Genomic DNA, 17,884 nt, shown 5'->3' with positions numbered 1-17,884 from the left:
AATCTAGCCCAAAAGGCTTCACACAGAGGCGGAACAATGCAGAACCACATCTTCCTTCCTGTAAAGTCTTCTTTCATTTCTTCAATCTATTAAGCAATTCTGTATTTTCCAAGCTTCTGCAGAGAACACAACATCAATCAGGAACTGAAGCTGCCCAACTGGTTGCACAGACTGGTTTCTTAGTGCTTTGATAATTGTTTAAATTTAACTTTGATGGAACAAATTATGATAGTCTTAAGGCATCCTTGCTGCTTGGACTTGCCACGGAGCAAAGGTCAAGGCATTTCATAGAAAATATAACAGCAAGCAACTCCTTGCATATCAAATGTTAAAGGGTGCATACAAGGGTACCTACAAAAAGCTGTAAACAAAGACAGGTTTTAGATACATTCACTTGTTGATAGCCATACAATGTATCTTACTATATTAGATCAGTGAGCTGTCTTTGTAAGTGAGCAGTGACACCTGAATGTCACTGTTTCTCTCTCAGAATTATTACACTTGAGATTTCTCTGAAGGAAGGGGAGAAGTTGTACCTCTCCTAGAAGGAAGTTCCTCTACCTCTTACAGAATTAGCTAGAAAGAAGCAGCTCACAGAGCAAGGGTCACACACCAAGATGAGATCTTACTGCTTGGCCCATCGACTGCCATGGCTCAGTGGGGAGCCATTCATACTGCAGTGACTTTCTTTAAAGTAGTTCATACTTCGTTGGTGATACAAGGTGTGTTTGTGTACAAAAGGGTGTTGGCAACTAAAATCCAAACAAAACAGATAAAACTGAGCTCCATACTGCAACCCGAACACTTTGAACTCCTTTACATCACCATGCAGCCAACCATGGAACACACCAACATTTCTGGATCAATAAAGAGTATATAAGATAATAATGAAGAGAAGTGTTGCCCATGTGTCTGTTCTCTGTTGGGTTCCATGCATCCTTTCATCTGTTTAGTGAAGAATAAAAAAAAAAAAAAAAAAAAAAAGATAAAGAAGCTCCCTTAGCTCGTAATTTCAATAACTGATTACACATTGCTTCAACAAAATGCTAATCTAGCTGCAGTATCAGAATACCCTTGTGCTTTAGTATTTCTTACAGAGGAGCATATATTATGTCAGTGCCAAAGAAACAACTGTGAAGAACAGACTGAGGAGTCAAACTTTTCTTCCATAAATACATCTATAAATTAGGGGGGAATTTGCTTTTTTGAAGTGCTGCCCCATAAGGGCGTATTCTCCTTGTTCTTTACATGTATCAAGAAGTGATACACTCAGCACCTAGCTCAAACAGAAATATCCACACACCACCCTGCTTTGCATACAACAAAAGCTTCCTCTTTGAACTAACGAACCCAAAGGAACATGAGACATGCCCAATTCTTAAATGTTCTTCTTTTAAGAAGGCAATTTAATGAGCAGACACTTACTTTCATATATACACGACCACTACAAGATCTGTGGTAATAATTCCACGTCTCTCTGACATCCTTAACTTCAAACTAACTGTGTTACTACTACTTTGCAGAACATGTTATTGTACCATGAAAATTATGGCTCAGAGCTTGGCAATGAGGCACTGAACAGAACTGCAAGTCATTATGACCAGGATTTTGGTAAATACTTCTGCTTCTGGGAGTAAGGTGGATCTGGCAGTCTTTAAGCCAAATGTCTGATTCTGACTAACTGTGTTTCATTCAGTGCATTTCACAAGAGGAAAAACAAATGCAGTAAAGGCAGCATAAAGCTAACACTTCACCAGACACAGAACTGAGGTTTCGCTCAAGTTCTACCTGACTCTTCTAAAAATCCGCAGCATGACTTGAAAAGGACAAAAAACATTCCAGGCTTTACTGAATTGTACAAGGTCTTCCTACAAGTGAGAGAGATGCATCATTACATGAAACATGAACAGCTTCGATATGAAAAAAGGAAGGCTGTTTTTATGTAGTCAGGCAGTGATTCACAACAAGCATGTGACTTTGCTTTTCTTTGGCTGTTTGATACTATTTTCCTGTAACTAGCAGAGATTACAAGTAATGTATTTTCAGCCCTTATTTCCTTGTTTGTGCTGCAGCAGCATCAAGTCTGGTACGGGATGGCATTTACTTACTGCAAATACACTTTAAATAAAATAATAATGATATTAAAAAAAAAAAAACAAAAAAAAACACAACAAGCGACCAGGAATGAAAGAACCTTGCTGAAGATGAAAGCTTAAACACATTATTTATAATTAATAGGTTTTCAAACTGATGTGGTTTTCTGACCTCTCAGCTGATCTGTTTGCATCTGTAGGTGCCCCATTTGCTCTCTACACATCACATCATGTAATAAATGTATTTAAACAAACTGCACTGTATTGACCCTACATAAAATCTGCAAATAAAAATCCACACATTATAAAATGTTGAAATGGAAATACAAGGAACTCCAGCTTTTCAGAAATGCAGGCCATTAATCCACATAATAATCCAGTGGGACAAGGCAGGTGCTCATTGCACCTCACCCCGTGCATCAGCCCTTTCAGAAGGCAAAGTTCAACTCTGGACAATGAACCACACAAGCACTTAGTTTCTGGTAGCCTACCTCTGGCCTATCAGAAAAGACACATAGCAACTGCCATACGACGCAGGGAAATGGCAGGAAGTGGTTTGAAGCTGTATCTGTGAAGTGGGACAGCCGGCAGCACTGCCTTGTGACCGCATCACTTCTCAGATGTTCCTTAGGCAACACTCTGATCCCCACAGTCTATTTTTGGTGCTATTGACATTTCGTCCTGAGTCTGTAGATGCTCAGTTTGACACCATCTGGTATTATCAGTGTCTGTACAGAGCTTCCATTCACTACAGCAGAGAATACCACTTTTAATAATAAAATAAACTAATAAATAAAAGAGAAATTGCTGTTATAGTCTCATATTTAAAAGCCCCTGCTTCAGCAACACTTGGAGGAAGAAGTCAGCAAAGCCATCCAGAGTCTGTCTGAATGAATTTGAACTTAAAGAACTAACATCTCCCAAATTCTTAAAAAAAAAAAAAAAAAAACAGAAAAGAAAACAAAAAGAAAGCAAGCTGTTTCACAATCCTTGACTGGACTGCCAGTACCATGTTCTACAAGGCTACAGGAATCCAGATGATTCACAGTATTTAGGAATAAGAAACTGCCTGACCACTTCAAGTTTGGAGTCACAGAACATCAGCAAGTTACTTTGCCATTTTCTTGTCAGGAGAGATCAGTCAGATTTTGCTGTATTAGTAAACAGAATGTAAATAAGTTAGACCAAGGTGCTCTGATGTATTTGTTTTGGTAGGTGCAACAAAGGGAAGCAGCAAGAAGAAAGAGAAAGGAGTTTCACACAGAAGGCTTTGTAAGAACTGGGCTGCTGCCTCCAGCCAGGCCAGGCCAACACCAGCTGCTGCGCAACATGGCTGCCACCTCATGTGGAACCATGAGGCACACAAGGCACACGAGGCACACGAGGCACACGAGGCACACGAGGCACACGAGGCACACAAGACACACGAGGCGGGGGTCACAGTAACACATATTACAGGACGTAGCTCCTGTGGCACAGATCTCTGCCAGGCATGGAGCAAAGGGCAAGGGGACAGAGGGAGACCGTGCATTGGTCCCACAACACACGATTTAGATTAGATGTTGGGGAAATTTTTCACTGAGAGGGTGGTGAGGCCCGGGCAGGGACTGCCCAGAGCTGTGGGTGTCCCATCTCTGGAGGTGCCCAAGGCCAGGCTCAGCCCTAGGCAGCTGAGCTGGGAGGCACACAGCCCATGGCAGAGATTGGAGTTGTACAATCTTGAAGTCCCTTCCAACCCAAGCCATTTTATGATTATGTGATAATGTTATCTGAAAATAACAGATTATTAAACCAGAATCCTTTGATCCTTAGACCAAGGTACAGCATGGGTAGGGCTTATACAGCCTCCATGAAGTGCCCTGCAGAAGTGTCTGATCTTTGAACCGGGTGAGGCCTATTGGTGCCTATTCACATTGGCCTTCCTCTGAAGAGTTTATTTGGTTGTGATGGCTGGTTTACGAGGGGAAAATGCTTTCAGCAAATAATCTACCTGCTCTCTATTCAAATCAGCACCTGAAAGTAAACAACTGCTGAGTACAGTTGCAACTCCCACAGTCCATTTCCTCAGTAACGCTTTTTCATTTCCATTCCTGTTTGACTTTTAGGTTGTGTTATCTCATGGTGCTGCTTGTGTGATAGAGATGTGCTGTACACTGAAGACTTCGGACAATGAATTAAAACTGCTTTGAGTAGTGCAGCCACGTTTGTTTAATCTGAAAGCTTTTTTGGGAAACATCCAACACCAGCTACTGCCCAGAATCAGTGAATCGTCTCCATCACTCGTGTTTGTTCTCTACAGCTAGTGCTGGAGGCAACAGCCCTCTGTTCTGAGACAGATAACAGCTGGAGAATGAACAATTTCCTTTAATGATTGCACCAGGCCCCTCTGTTACCACCACTTACTACAGAAACCACATGCACCAATGAAGTAGCTAGGTAGTAAAATACAGCAAGAACCATAGAGCATCAGTCAGAGAAATGCTGACATGGGCTACCACATGCAAAGAAAACCAAACAAGGAACTCAGCACTTGGATCCTGCAGATCTCATATCATTGTGGGTAAGGCCTTTAAGTACTACTATAATAACAAAGATTTGTAGTTAAAACAAAAGTGCACAGCAAAAGTAATATAAAGTTATTAGGTTTTTTTTTATTATTGTCAAGCTTCACCTTCCTTTTTGAAAGCAAAAAAAGCATTCAATTTAAGAGTGTTTGAAATTTTGCTCAAAGATCTCGTGAACTTACAGAAGCTCATATGTAAAATGATGGTCCTTACATCCAGGCTACCAAGCCTGTTCCATGTCATGGCTTCTTTGAGGATATATATATTCACTTGTGCATCAGATAAGCTGGAGAAAGGGGAGATGCTAAAAGGAGGTTGTCAAATACGTTTCATCCTTCTCAGGCCCTAACTCTCTCATTAACTCAGAAAAAAAAAGTAAAAATGTCAGTGATAGGCTGGGACAGAATAAGTGAAATTCAGATCAGGAATTTAAAAAGGATGTCTAAAATAAAAAGGAAAAGTTATAGAAGCGTGAAAGAGCTGGCACTTCATAAAGGCTGATTCAGATCCCAGAGCAGACACCAGCACTCAGGTTCTGCTGTGTGTTACTGCTTTATGAAAGCAGGTATTTTTAATATTTGTTATAAGTTTCTCCTGATTGTTTGAACTCGTGGACTTATTCTTTTATTTACAAAGTTACATCAAACTTCCACTTTCAGGGGGAATATTTTTTCAGTTTGCATGTAGACTGCAGAGAGCAACTTTATATTCTTCTAGAAAACTCTTTTAAAAAGGGCTGTAATAACTATCGGCCAGCTGCAGCTAGAAAAGCGTAGCCGTATTTCAAATGGCTTTTAATCCATAATCCATAATAAAAAAATCTAACAAGCCAGTGAATATTATAATGAAACTTTGTAATTCATGTGTAAGTTGGAAAAGTACTAGAGAGAATGAGTGAAGATAGTGATTGTTTAAAACTTCAAAGCCTAAAAGACAGGAAAGTAGAAGACTGAACAAGGAAAGAATGGAGAGAAGAAAGAAAGAAGTCTATTTCAACAGCCTCTAAATTGCACAAGGAACAAAAAGCCTTGGGTTTGTGCTACATGGGACATGGAAGTCCTACCATTCTCACGAAACTCAGCTCATAAAATTCAGTGGATTAAATCCTTACTGTCTTAACTCTGATTCTTGTAGAACAAGGAAATAGTTTGTATATTGTTTTATAGACATATGTTGAGCAGTTCTGGAGGGTGGATACAGTAATTGGCCATGGTGTACCTTACTTAGAGCGACCTCATTGGTGCAGGAGACAGAACATTCTCAAGGACAGCCTGAGAACTCAGAAAGCTGTCCCAAGAACTTGAGCATTCCTCATCATCTTTTTGAGGTGCAGAAAGATATTTCTTACATTATGGAAAAACAACAACAACAAAACACTGAAAACCAGCTAACAAAACAGAACACTGGATTACCTTTGCTATTTTGCCTGAGGATAAAATGGGAAGCGACAACCTGTGAATGATGGTAGGCACACTGCCTGATGCACTACTGGCAGACACCACTGAGAACTGGTTAAGTACAAAAAGTTATGTACAAATGACACACATCTATTTCCCTGATGTTGTTAGATACTCAGGTCAAAAGAAACAATGGTATTCAAAGACCATACCAGTGATTTACTGAAGGACAAACTCATTTAATTCATGTATCAACTCAGAGCACAGCACAGCATGTTTTTGTACTGATACAGACAAGCAAAATATGGAAATATGCAATAACTTACAGAAAATAGTTTACAGTGCTTCTGTTTAAATGCTTAGAAGTTGTATTCCCCAGAGCTCTGGTTTTTGTGGTTACATACCACCCAATTTATCTCATAGCATCATTCCATAAAATGAAAGCCAAGCTTGTACTCTGAAGTCCTCTAAATCCTATCACTCCTAAATGCTGCTGAGTCATACTTACTTATCCAAATTTTACACTGCAACTTAGCACAAGTGTGATAAATAACATTTTAACGCTTTCTTCTCAGCGTCAAATACACCTTTAAGAAAACAAATCCTCCAAAGCTTCACTGCTAACCTGTTAGGTGCTCGCTGCAGCAGAATAACCTCCAGCAGGACGTTCACTATTACTCACTTGAGGAGGGGCTTCTTCAAATTAATTTGTTTCAGTTTTCTTCCTTCCTCTCAGCCAGTAACATGCATCCTTATTATCCAATGTAGAAGAAACTTTGTAATGCATGTGAAACTGCATGGAATGGGACACCTACAGAAAGAACTCAGAAAAGGATTGTTCTACCATTGGATGCAGATATGCCCTCACCAGCTTGGTGAGGGTCTGCCTGTTGCATCATTTCCCTAGCCAATTTATCAGAAAACAAATGCTTAAAGAGGAAGCGTCTCTCTGAAGAGTCATTTCTACTTTTAATCTCTTTCATTTTCTCTTCGTTGAAGAAGTCCCTCATAGCTTGTATCTAAAATGTTAAAAAAAGCCCTGCTAGCTATGCAGTAAAATTAAGTTTGCATGTGAACTACCTAGCAGAAGATTAAGAATTTAATGGTTAAAGTAGTTTTGGATAACGTAAATTTTCTAATTCCAGTAACTTTTTAAAAGTTTAAACAGGAACAACATTCAAATGTAACAAACTGTCATTTTTAATTCCTTTTTAGCCATGCTGAAGTTATGTTTTCACCCTGCATTCCCAAATATAGCCTTAACTCATCTATTAGACTCCTTGGTAGTCTAAGCAGAGTGCACATGTAAGTTCTGGTATCAGCCCCAGAACCTTAACTGGGACATAAGTTGTCATTACATCTAATGTAGGAAATAAATGGAAGTGTATCTTTGGCAACATATGCTGCCATACATAGACATCTTCTGGCTACAATGACTATTTGGTCTGTATACAGTGCACATACAACATAAAATTATAGGATAAAGAGGGAGCAAACCAGGAATATTTTAGGAGAGCTTATGGGTAGTCTCTGTTTACAAAATTTACAAAGAATGTTGCAAAATGTTAAACAGATTTTATTATAACAAAATTACAAAATTAATTCTGAGAAAAATGAACTATAAAATTCTATTTTAAAAATTGTGAAAACTTTTTCCATATTCAATTACCATCTGAATGTTCAACATCTGACATCAAACACCTACTGAAAACGAGCTTTGACACAGAGTTTTGGACTAAGTGGATGTTGTATGCCAACTTCTAAGGCAACATGAAACTCCTCATCCAGAGCCCAAAAAATGGAGGGAGACCCTAGAAATGTAGCAGAAGCATTTCCGCACACTGATTTCAGTAGTCAAGTTTGTGCAGAAGTGATTCCACTAGATTCATAGAGTACCTTTAGAGGCAACAGAAACTTGTTACTTCGTAAGCTTTTTGACACTTTCCAACTCTTCTATAGGTTTCCATTTCTGATGGATTGTTAATAGCTGGAAGAAATAAAAAAGAAAATATGAAAGAAATCAGCAAAACCCCGGTATTCAATTCTTTCTCAATAAAATGTTAGTTTTCCCTCCTGCAATATCATGGATCAATTTATCAGTGAAGGATTTCTAATAGTTTTACATTAGCCTATTAAAAGTAATCAAAAGCAATAAGGGATATAATCTCAAATTTTGTTGAACAGAATCACCCTGATATGAAACAAATAATGAACTTAACTATTTTCCCCAAATAATTTTATTTTCCTCATCATCCTAGGTGCTCTACTGAACTAAGATGTTTCTCCTTACAGCTGCAGTACTCAAAAACATCCTTAGTCAATGTTGTAATTCAGGAACCAAGTGAGTGTAACCAGCATTTCCTCTGTGCCCATACATCTACTGTTAGCAGTGGAACGGGGTAAGAAGCAGCTGCGGGCCAAGCAGACCTGGAATGAAATACCTGAATTCCCCTCTTTAAATAACGCAATGAGATTCATTACATAATAAGCTCCACTTATTTAAAAGTGTCAGCTTCATTTTTTTTTTCTTCTTATTAATATTTTCCTGGTTCTTACACAGCTATTCAGTTGCATTCCTCGTGCTGGAAATACACACCGTTGGCACTATTATTTGTGTTAATTACCTTCTGAGGCCGGGTAGGATCAACAGTTTCCCATGGCTCTGGATTGGCACTCTTGTTAATGCTGTAAGAGAAGATAAAGCAATAAGGTACTGTGTTTTAGGCTGTGAACTTACATGTGTTTCTCCTGTATGAACAATCTATGATCAGCACAACTATTCCTGTAGGTAAGCAGTTCCCTGAAACACATCTATACAGCTTTGGGAATTTCTCTTTTCAGTGTTGGATAGGAATCAATTATGCTTGCTTTCCTCTTGGCTTCCAGAGCACCAAACACAGCCAATGTCCTTCAAGTATAACGTGCCATCCTAAGGCAAGAAAGCTGAGAATCAAAAGCAAATAAAGGCTCAAATAAAAAGGGGATTTTAATCCCGGTGGCTAAAGATGTTTCTTTCTGCCCCTTTAAAATAAACAGACATTTTCCCATAAGCTGTGCATGGCTGCCAGGCATGGCCGAGCCATCGGAGCTCTGACTTACAGGCAGGGCACACAGTCACACACTGTGCAGGTGCACCAGCCTGCCTGCCTGCATCCCTGAGCCCTCAGCGTCCCTTTGTGGGAGCATCTAAAGCCAATTACACCTAAAGCACAGAAAAAACGTGACCTATTCACAGCTGAGAAACCATTCGCTTTAGCCTAAAGGAGCTAACTTCGTCGGCACTTAAAACGCGCCGGTAACTTTGTCATTCCCGGTGCTCTGGAACTTGGCTCGGACTTCTGACTCTTCCCACAAAGCAGGGATCGGGGCAGCGCCAGGCTGCTCCAGCAGCAGCGTTCGCTTACATCACGTCGGATTTGCTGACGAGGGAATAGGCTGAAAAAGCAAGAGCCCCAACGGCGGCGCAGGACACGACTCCAATCAGGGGGATGAGCTGAAAGACACCGAGGGGAGAGGTGAGCCGCCCGGAGCGGTTACCAGAAACGCAGAAGCGACGCCCGTTGCTTTCCCGCCCCCCGCGCTGTGACGCCGGGCACAGCGGCAGGCCCGAGCGGAGCCGCCGGACACACTTACTTCTTTCTTCGTTCTCAGCAGCTGGAAGAAACTTGCGCTCATCCTGCCTGCAGACCTGCAACAGATGGCCCCGTTAGCGCACCGCTCCTCTGCACCGCTGGGCCCGCGAACGGAAACGGCAATCCGTTACCTGCCGGGACGGGACGGGCAGCGCTCCGCGGGGCAGCGGGCGGGCTGCGCGCTCTGCACCCTATATACGCGGTGGATACGCGCGGCACCGCCCACACGCACAGCGCCCCGCAGCCCACTGCCCGCACCCCCAGCGGCGCGGGCGCCTCCTGGCGGACGGCGCGGGCGAGGCACGGCGGGACGCGGCTGCGATACTGCACTCCTGCTGCGGCCTGGAACAACTTCCACAGGCCCGAGAGCGCAAAGTGCTGACCCTCTGCCCCAGGTGCAACGACAAAAGCTTAACCCGCATCCTAACCATTGCCCCGGTGCTGAACTTTGTAACGTGCTTTCGAGAAAGCCAGCTTGTAAGCACTCCCATCTAAAGCAGCTTGCCTTCTGCACTGCATGGGAACCATCTCCCACCTCCCAAGGAAACGTTCTTCCATCCTTTTAGTACTCACTGTGCTTCTTGGATTTCACAATAAATTAAACATTGCTGTTGTGCCTGCATTCGTAATTGGAATGGGGGAATCTGTAGTAAAACAGAGCTGTTTGTGTAGTACTTACTGTATCGCAATGATCTATCTCAGCCTCTAGTAGCCCAGCCCCAGCAGACCCAGTTTTATTTATTACTGATACCACAGATTTTTCAAAAGTGAACTTTTACTGTATTTCATACAAATTGAAAATGTTAATAAATACAGTACAAAAAAGCAGAAGAGGTAAAAGACTGCAAATCTGTTCCCGTGACATATTTAATAACACTCAGGCCACATAATTCCTTTATGATTCAAGAGGTTAATTCTTGACTATAAGTTCTTCATAAAATTCCAAGTCTTTCATGCTTAAAGATGGCTTTACAGTTTCCAATGATTTCACAAAGTGTTCCTGTTTTACAGCAGTTGCTTCAAGTCCATTCTCCTGCAATGCCAGCAAGGCAGCCTTTAAAAAAAAAAAAAAAGAAAACACTAGAAGTGCTTCATGGTTTTAAGTTGCACAGAAGTCATTGCAAGTAATTCAAATACGTTACACAAAACCAAATTTTAGACAAACTATCTGAGAACAGCACAGTACAACTTATGATATTTATGACAGATCAACTGCATTCTCCACATTTAGTTCTGTTGTCTGGATAAGACAATGTATCCTTGATCACTTATAGATTTTCTTCCAGCTAAAAATGCCACTGTCACTTCAAAGTACATGCAAAAAACTTCTCTGGATCTGAGCCTGAACTAGAATGGCCATGTGATACAGAAGGTAGTATAACTACCTCTACCAGTGGGATCATTACTTCTGCCTGGAAATCAGAGAGAGCCTTTATACTGATTCAGCTTTTTATCTTAAGTTTTAACTTTTGCTCACTCCTGTTTTACTCATTCTCTTTCCATTTTTCAATTGTGGAATAAACTGTACTACAGTTGGCTTGGTAATATGTATGAGTTCTCTTTTTTCTCCTGAAAAGCCTTATTTATAGTTTATTTCACAGATTAACCATAAGCATTTCTTACCTCCTTGCATAGATTTTCAATATCAGCTCCAGAGAAGAAGTCTGTTAGGGCTGCTATATCTTGCAGTGACACGTCAGTATCTAATGGAATTTTCTCTGTGCAGACTTTCAAAATGGAAAGCCTTCCCTGTGAGGTGGCAGGTATTGATGAGAAAACCAAACCAATTACTCCCACTCCAAAACTGTTCAAAATTTAATGTTAGAACTAAGGAAAATACAGAAAAATACAAAAACAATTATGTTTTTGGTGAAAGAGCAAAATATTATTAATGGAGATATTTACTCTTATGGTTATCTCATATTCATGTCTAGTATTCAGTTATTCATCACTTATGAAATGAGACTATTTTTAGATATGATTCCATACACAATATGCTTTGGGACATCTCTTTTTAGGATGGGGAGGGATGCTCAGGTCAAACATTTATATACCACTGAACATTTATAGGAAATAAAGATTTGAAGAAAGCCAACTTCTTAGGATACTTTCTACAGTTTGTTTTTGTAACTAGACAATTATTTCAGACTGTTGTCTATTTTCTATGAGTAGTGTATCTACATAATCAGGTCAAATATTACTGGTATTTAAATTACAAATATAATTATTCCCTTCTTCACATATCTTGAGTTTGGCAACTCATCTCCAGTGAGTCATCCCTCAATTCTGAAACACATTAGATTTTATGTTCTTTTTGTTCTTATAAGAAAGTATGCTGGCAATTTTTCTCTCCCCATTTAACACCACATATGGATTTGTGATACATCACCTTTAGATCTGGAGGAGGAATATAGATCACTCTGTCTAATCTTCCAGGACGCAGTAAGGCATCATCCAACATATCTGGCCTATTTGTTGCAGCAACTACCATGACATCTCTGCTCAAAGTTTCCTGAAACTCTAGCTGAGCAAAGGAATGGTATGAAGGCATTAGTGCAACACAATTAAGACAGAGAGAGGTTAAGATATTTGTTAACTATTAGTGACAAAAGAGGAAGGGAGAACAGAAAATGCATCTCTACATGTAATTCTTTTCCTTTCAGTATCAGTACTTCATTTTCCTTGAGATGAAAAATGAACCTATATAACAGCAAAAATGACACAGTCTAAAAGAATTTGTCAAGGAAGATGATTTGTGACAAAATGTACACCAGCTATTTCTGTTCATGAGCCTGTGTGCGTATTTTGTTCAAAGTTTCACTGAGGAACAGATTTATAAAAACAGTGAGCAGCCTTCATACAGAATTTTATAAAAATCAGAAATGATGAAGAATAGCATCTTTAAGGTTGAGGATTTTGAGTTTAAAAGCATGAATGACAACAATTCAAATTTTTTGACACCTGGGCTGCACTTATCATTTGTACCATACAGAAAAGGGAACTTAAATACCTCTCTTTCCTCATCACTTAGTTCCTCACATCTCCCCTCAAGCTGTAGTTTATTTCCTCTTCTTTCCGTGACTTTCAGTCCAACACCATCCAACTCATTGAGAAGAACAGACAGCACCCGCTCTGAGACACCATGGCCAGTTTTACCATGTGATCGAGATCCCAAGATAGAATCAATTTCATCCAGGAAGACTATTGCTGGAGAATTTGCTCTCGCTTGGCGGAAAACCTGTTTTTTGGATTTTTAAAATAAAATGTTAATGCACATGTTCTTTCAGATAAGGTGAAACCACTTGTTTACATATAGTCTTATTTTTATTTAGTGATGCAGACTTAAATTTATTCACACACAAGAAAAGACATTTATTCCAAAAGCCATTCCAGCTTCCATTCACTATAACAGACAAATCCTGCTTCTGAATTAAATTCCGCAGTGAAATGAAAACAAGAGGGTAGAAATATTTTCAAAGCTTAGAACTGCCATCATTTTAGGGCTAGACTTCCTGTTCATACACGTGGGAAACTGTAAATTAGTTATCAATTTCATAATCAGCAAAGAGTTTTAACTATCATTTTTTTGCATCATCTTTACACCGTATACAAATTGAAAATTGTACCTGAGATAAAATCTTCTCTGAATCTCCAACATAAGGTGAGAACAGTTCAGCACCACTTACAGAGAGAAAGAAACAGTGACAACTTGTGGCCACAGCCTTCACCAGTGTGGTTTTGGCACACCCTGATGGTCCATAGAGAAGAACACCCTTTGGACGAGCCAGGCCCATCCTCACAAATGCCTGAGGAAATTTCATGGGCCACTCCACACTCTGTTAATACATAAACAAGGGATGAAATTTTCAGTAACAGAACTAAAGATCAAAGGCAACCAATAAAACAGCTGAGCACAATACTCCACTGTTTAGTGCATACATTAATTTGAAAGCAACACAGAATGCTAATTTAGCCTTCCTTGGTAGAAAACACACATAGCCACTCTTCTGGAACTTCCCTCTCAGTCTCAAACACAACAAAAGGCAGGTCTTGAAGGATGATATGCAAGAGCCACCTCTGGCTATACATTCAGAAATGGACCGCTGCAGAGTTTATCACTACTGAGAAGCATACTAATTGTTCCATTGTATTATGCTTGCTGCTCTTATGATGCTGATGCTAAATTATTACAGTGATTGTCATTTAACATAGTAGAAAATAATGCTTAAAATAAAATGTAAAACCATGTAATTTGCGAGATAATGCATTTTCATAACATACAGAACACTTGGTCATCAGAAACTGCCTCTTGACCTAAATGTATTTGCATGTCACCTGTTTTAACTTCAACTTCACATCTTCAAGACCACCAATCTGCTCCCAAGTGATGGGTTTACACTCTTTGAATCCAATTGCACCTCGAAAAGAGGATGGCTGAATTTTTTTAAAAGCTTCTTGGAAATCTGCCATGTTAATTAGCACTTCAGCTGAATCCTGAAGGAAAACAAACAAGGTGTATTAGCAGCATTTTTACATCATAATTTATAATTATGCTTTATTAGCATACAATGCACTTCACAAAAGGCCAAAGACAACTCAAATTCCTGCCCTAGCAAGCTCAAGCAGTGCACACACAAAGATGTAACAAGGTAGAACATTCTCTTAATGGCAAGATTTTATAAGGAAAACACAACTTTATCAGACATAAGTATTCTACATAAAATTCTCTCCCTAAATCATAGCTCCAACTAAGTCAAACAGATGCTAATTCAGGGTTACTATACACAAATTCCTAGATTTTCTCGAATAATCAAATAAAACAGGTCTTCACACATTCACAAAAAGATGTAATAAAAAAAAAACTTCCTGTAAAACCTTTCACCCACAAAGAAGAAAATTTACTTTGAAGATAGAAACTTAAGGGACTAGTGAAACAGCAGGCTTACATTTATAACACTTGTGGTTTTTTTCAGTAATTATTTTCCTTTTCTAATTCCTGAATTCTTCATCTTGTTCAGATTTTCAAGTAAAACTATGTGCTAATGGAGAAAAGGTGTTAGATAAGAATCATATCTTTCCTCTTGATTGATTTGCAATCATACCAAAGAGCTGTGGAACACAGCCTGCATAGCAGCTTCTCTGCAGAGCGCTGTAAGGTCAGCTCCAACATACCCAGTTGTCATTTCTGCCAGCTTAACCAAATCAATGTCTGTAGAAATGGGCATGCTACAGGTGAGCATCTGCAGGATGGATCTCCTCTGTGTAAGCGTTGGTGTCCCAATAATAACCTAACCCAAAGAAGATAAAATTTTCAAGTAGTTACTTCATCATATCCCTCTCATTTTGTAGAGCTGGCTAAGCAAGTTTGTCTCCACTTTAAGCCAACTTCTGAAGATTTACACATACTTATATTGCAACCAAAGATTTAGGAGAAACTTAATAGTTACAGCTATTTAAAGCATCTTTACACCTACTTTCCAAGTGAATAGTTGTTGTATAATCAGTTGTTCATAAAACACTATTAGTCACTGTCCATCAAATCCTGTTTTGCGGTAATAGAAATATCTGACTTAGCAATACAGTTACTATTTCATTGTTCACAAAGGCTGAATTAGATAACAAGTAGGTTTATTTAATTGACCACATTATATAAAATACAAGCCAAAAGGAAAAGCACCTTCAGGGTTGGCTATGTGAACTGGAGACTCATCTTTATTAACTGTCCCCTCACCACATCCCCTAAACAAAAAGAGAAAAGACTGAGCATGGATAGCAATGTCTGCTTACTTCTCTGTCAAACCTGCCCGGCCTTCTCAGCGCAGGATCCAAGGCGTCAGGCCTGTTTGTTGCTGCCACAACCACCATCCTATCCTTACAACCAGCACCGTCCAGCAGTGTCAGCAACTGAGCGACAAGGCGATCCTCAGGAGCGTTGCTGGAGCTCCCTCGCTTCGGGCACAACGCATCGATCTCATCAATAAAGAGCACGGTCGGCCCTTCACAGGACATCTCCCTGCCCTTTTCAAAGATGCTTCGCAAATTCTCCTCGCTTTCCCCCGGCCTGGAGCCGTACAGCGCAGGGCCGCTGACGCACAGCAGATACGCACCCACCTCCTTTGCCACTGCCTTCACCAGGAGCGTCTTCCCCACCCCCGGAGGGCCGACCAGCAGCACCCCGTTGGGGACGGAAAGCCCCAGCTTCTTAAACGTCCTCGGGAAACGGAACGGCAGGTCGACCATCTCCTTCAGAGACTCTCCCACATCGTCCAGCCCCGCCACGGGAATTTCTGCCGTGTCCTCTGTTAAGAGCCTGTACCGCTCTAGCGTCATCACCTCCGTAATCGTCACGCTCGTCTGGGGGGTTATCAGCCCGGCTTCCTCTGTCGCGGGGTCTACGGAGAGGATTTCCACGTGCACGACGGGAGCGCGGACATTAGGGCCAACGGTAACGACGTAGTGAGGGGAAACGTAGACGTGGGTCAGCAGGTCCCGGACCGCCTCCTGCAGCCCCGCAGCCCGCCTGGTCGCGCCGCCCCGCAGCACCGCGCGCACAGCCGCTCCCCGCAGGGGGCCGTAGGACAGCGGCTGCAGGCGGCCGAGGCTCAGCGTCAGCCCGCGCGGCGCCGCCGCCGTCAGCCCGGTGCTGCAGGCCGGGTCCGCCTGCACGTACCCGTCCGCCAGGTCCGGCCGCGGCCACGCCGTGCACAGACAGCAGCCGGCGGGCAGGGAGATCCGCAACGGAGCGCCCAGCCGGACCCCCAGGGAGGAGAGGGCGGCGGGGCCCAGCCTGCACCGCTGCGTGCCCTCGTCCCCGGGGTCCGGGGGTAGAAGCTTGAGGGGCGCCGGTTCCATGGCGGCCCGCTGCTCGCTCACCCGCATTCAGCGGCAGGCCGCCAACCCCCGCGCATCGCAGTCCACACCGCTTCCCGCGCATGCGCCGCAGTGCGAGCAGACGGTGGGGCTCCGCCTTTCTCCACACGTTCCCGCCTCCTTCCCGTGAGCCCTGGTGGCGCTTGCTTCGCTGGCGGAGTGCCTGTTCCACCAGCAGGTGGGTCTGAGCCAGCTGTAGCAGTACTTCCGCAAAAACCTGCTAGGATGCAAGATAAAACCATCATCTGTGAGATCTATAGTGTGCATAATTTCAGTCTCGTCAGTAGCTTGATTGCGAGTTAAATTATACGCAGACTCCACTTGAGACCCCCCACACACAGAACTGGGATCCCCATCACACGGGGCGGGCAGGGATGCACTGCAGGAGCAGGGCTGTCTGGCGTCTGTTCTGAAAGCTCCTGCAGAAAAGCATAAGGAAACCCTTCTGACGGCTTCCTGCTTTATCATGGTCCTGTGTGGGCCAAGGGTTGTACACAAAACAGTACAAAAAGAGGCAATGTTGTTAGTTCAGCTAATTCTAAATACCTCATAGGAACTCATTAAAGTGAAGCAGGGCCACAAAATTAATACAGCTTTTTGAAAGTGCACAAAATCGCCTTTTTTTTTTTTTGAGAGGGAATGGCAGAATGAAAACCTTATTTATGAGTTTTTATGGGAAGCATTGCTGAGTGGCTGCTCTGGATTGGAATGCATACCTTTGAGTGCTCCCAAAACTTTTACAGACCCGAGATTCAATACTGACAAAGTGGAAAAAGATCTACCACCAAGAAACTTCTTTAAACTGTCAACCTCCTCAAAAAACAGCAATAAAACCAAAAGCAAAACAAAGCCAACACAATTTTCTCAATAGTCACTAGATGGCAGCTGATCTTCAAGAATGACTCCTTTCTCCTTGCAGATCCAACAGTTCCAAGGGAGTAGACATCAGTTCTTAGAGAAATCAGACATTGCCCATCATTGTCTTTGCTGTGTTTCAAATATTAAACTGAAAATCCAACACAGTGAGTGTTCAGATCATTTTCAGTTTCATTACTTTCTGCTTTTTTTTTATTTTCAGTTTCTAGCTACTAATTTATGGGGAGGAATGTTCCCTCATTGTTTGCTTTTGTATTTCATAGGCCAACTATACTTCTTTTAAAGAATGCCTGCAATATTGCAGTAATAGTCTAAAGAGGAGGAATGCTTATTTGACTTTTATATAGCAGGATATACCTGCTATTTTGGTGGAATAAAATATTGTTTGTAATTCCCAATTCACTATAACTAAAAAAACTGTCTTATTTTAATAATTACTTGCAAAAAAATAA

The 17,884-nt window shown here is 41.5% G+C and overlaps 2 protein-coding genes across 2 annotated transcripts; both read right to left on the bottom strand.

Annotated features, from left to right (window-relative positions):
* Positions 1–6,272: 6,272 nt before the first annotated feature.
* Positions 6,273–9,920, bottom strand: COXFA4L3 (cytochrome c oxidase associated subunit FA4L3). Its single transcript, XM_003209457.5, has 5 exons — positions 9,818–9,920; positions 9,688–9,742; positions 9,459–9,547; positions 8,679–8,739; positions 6,273–8,041 (listed from the first exon to the last, which is right to left on the bottom strand). The coding sequence occupies exons 2-5, from the start codon at positions 9,727–9,729 to the stop codon at positions 7,973–7,975; spliced, it is 261 nt and encodes an 86-aa protein (XP_003209505.1). The 5' UTR covers positions 9,730–9,742; positions 9,818–9,920; the 3' UTR covers positions 6,273–7,972.
* Positions 9,921–10,443: 523 nt separating this feature from the next.
* Positions 10,444–16,658, bottom strand: AFG2B (AAA ATPase AFG2B). The gene is given in 9 exon segments (XM_010726391.4): positions 10,444–10,614; positions 10,617–10,740; positions 11,310–11,435; positions 12,076–12,210; positions 12,697–12,924; positions 13,313–13,522; positions 14,022–14,180; positions 14,789–14,974; positions 15,474–16,658. Coding segments are annotated over 9 exon segments (2,286 nt in total). The 5' UTR covers positions 16,566–16,658; the 3' UTR covers positions 10,444–10,588.
* Positions 16,659–17,884: the final 1,226 nt, after the last annotated feature.

This window comes from Meleagris gallopavo, chromosome 12 (genome assembly GCF_905368555.1).
Source record: "Meleagris gallopavo chromosome 12, MGAL_WU_HG_1.1, whole genome shotgun sequence".
NCBI classification, from domain to species: Eukaryota; Metazoa; Chordata; class Aves; order Galliformes; family Phasianidae; genus Meleagris; species Meleagris gallopavo.
This window is presented reverse-complemented; position numbering and strand designations above follow the sequence as displayed.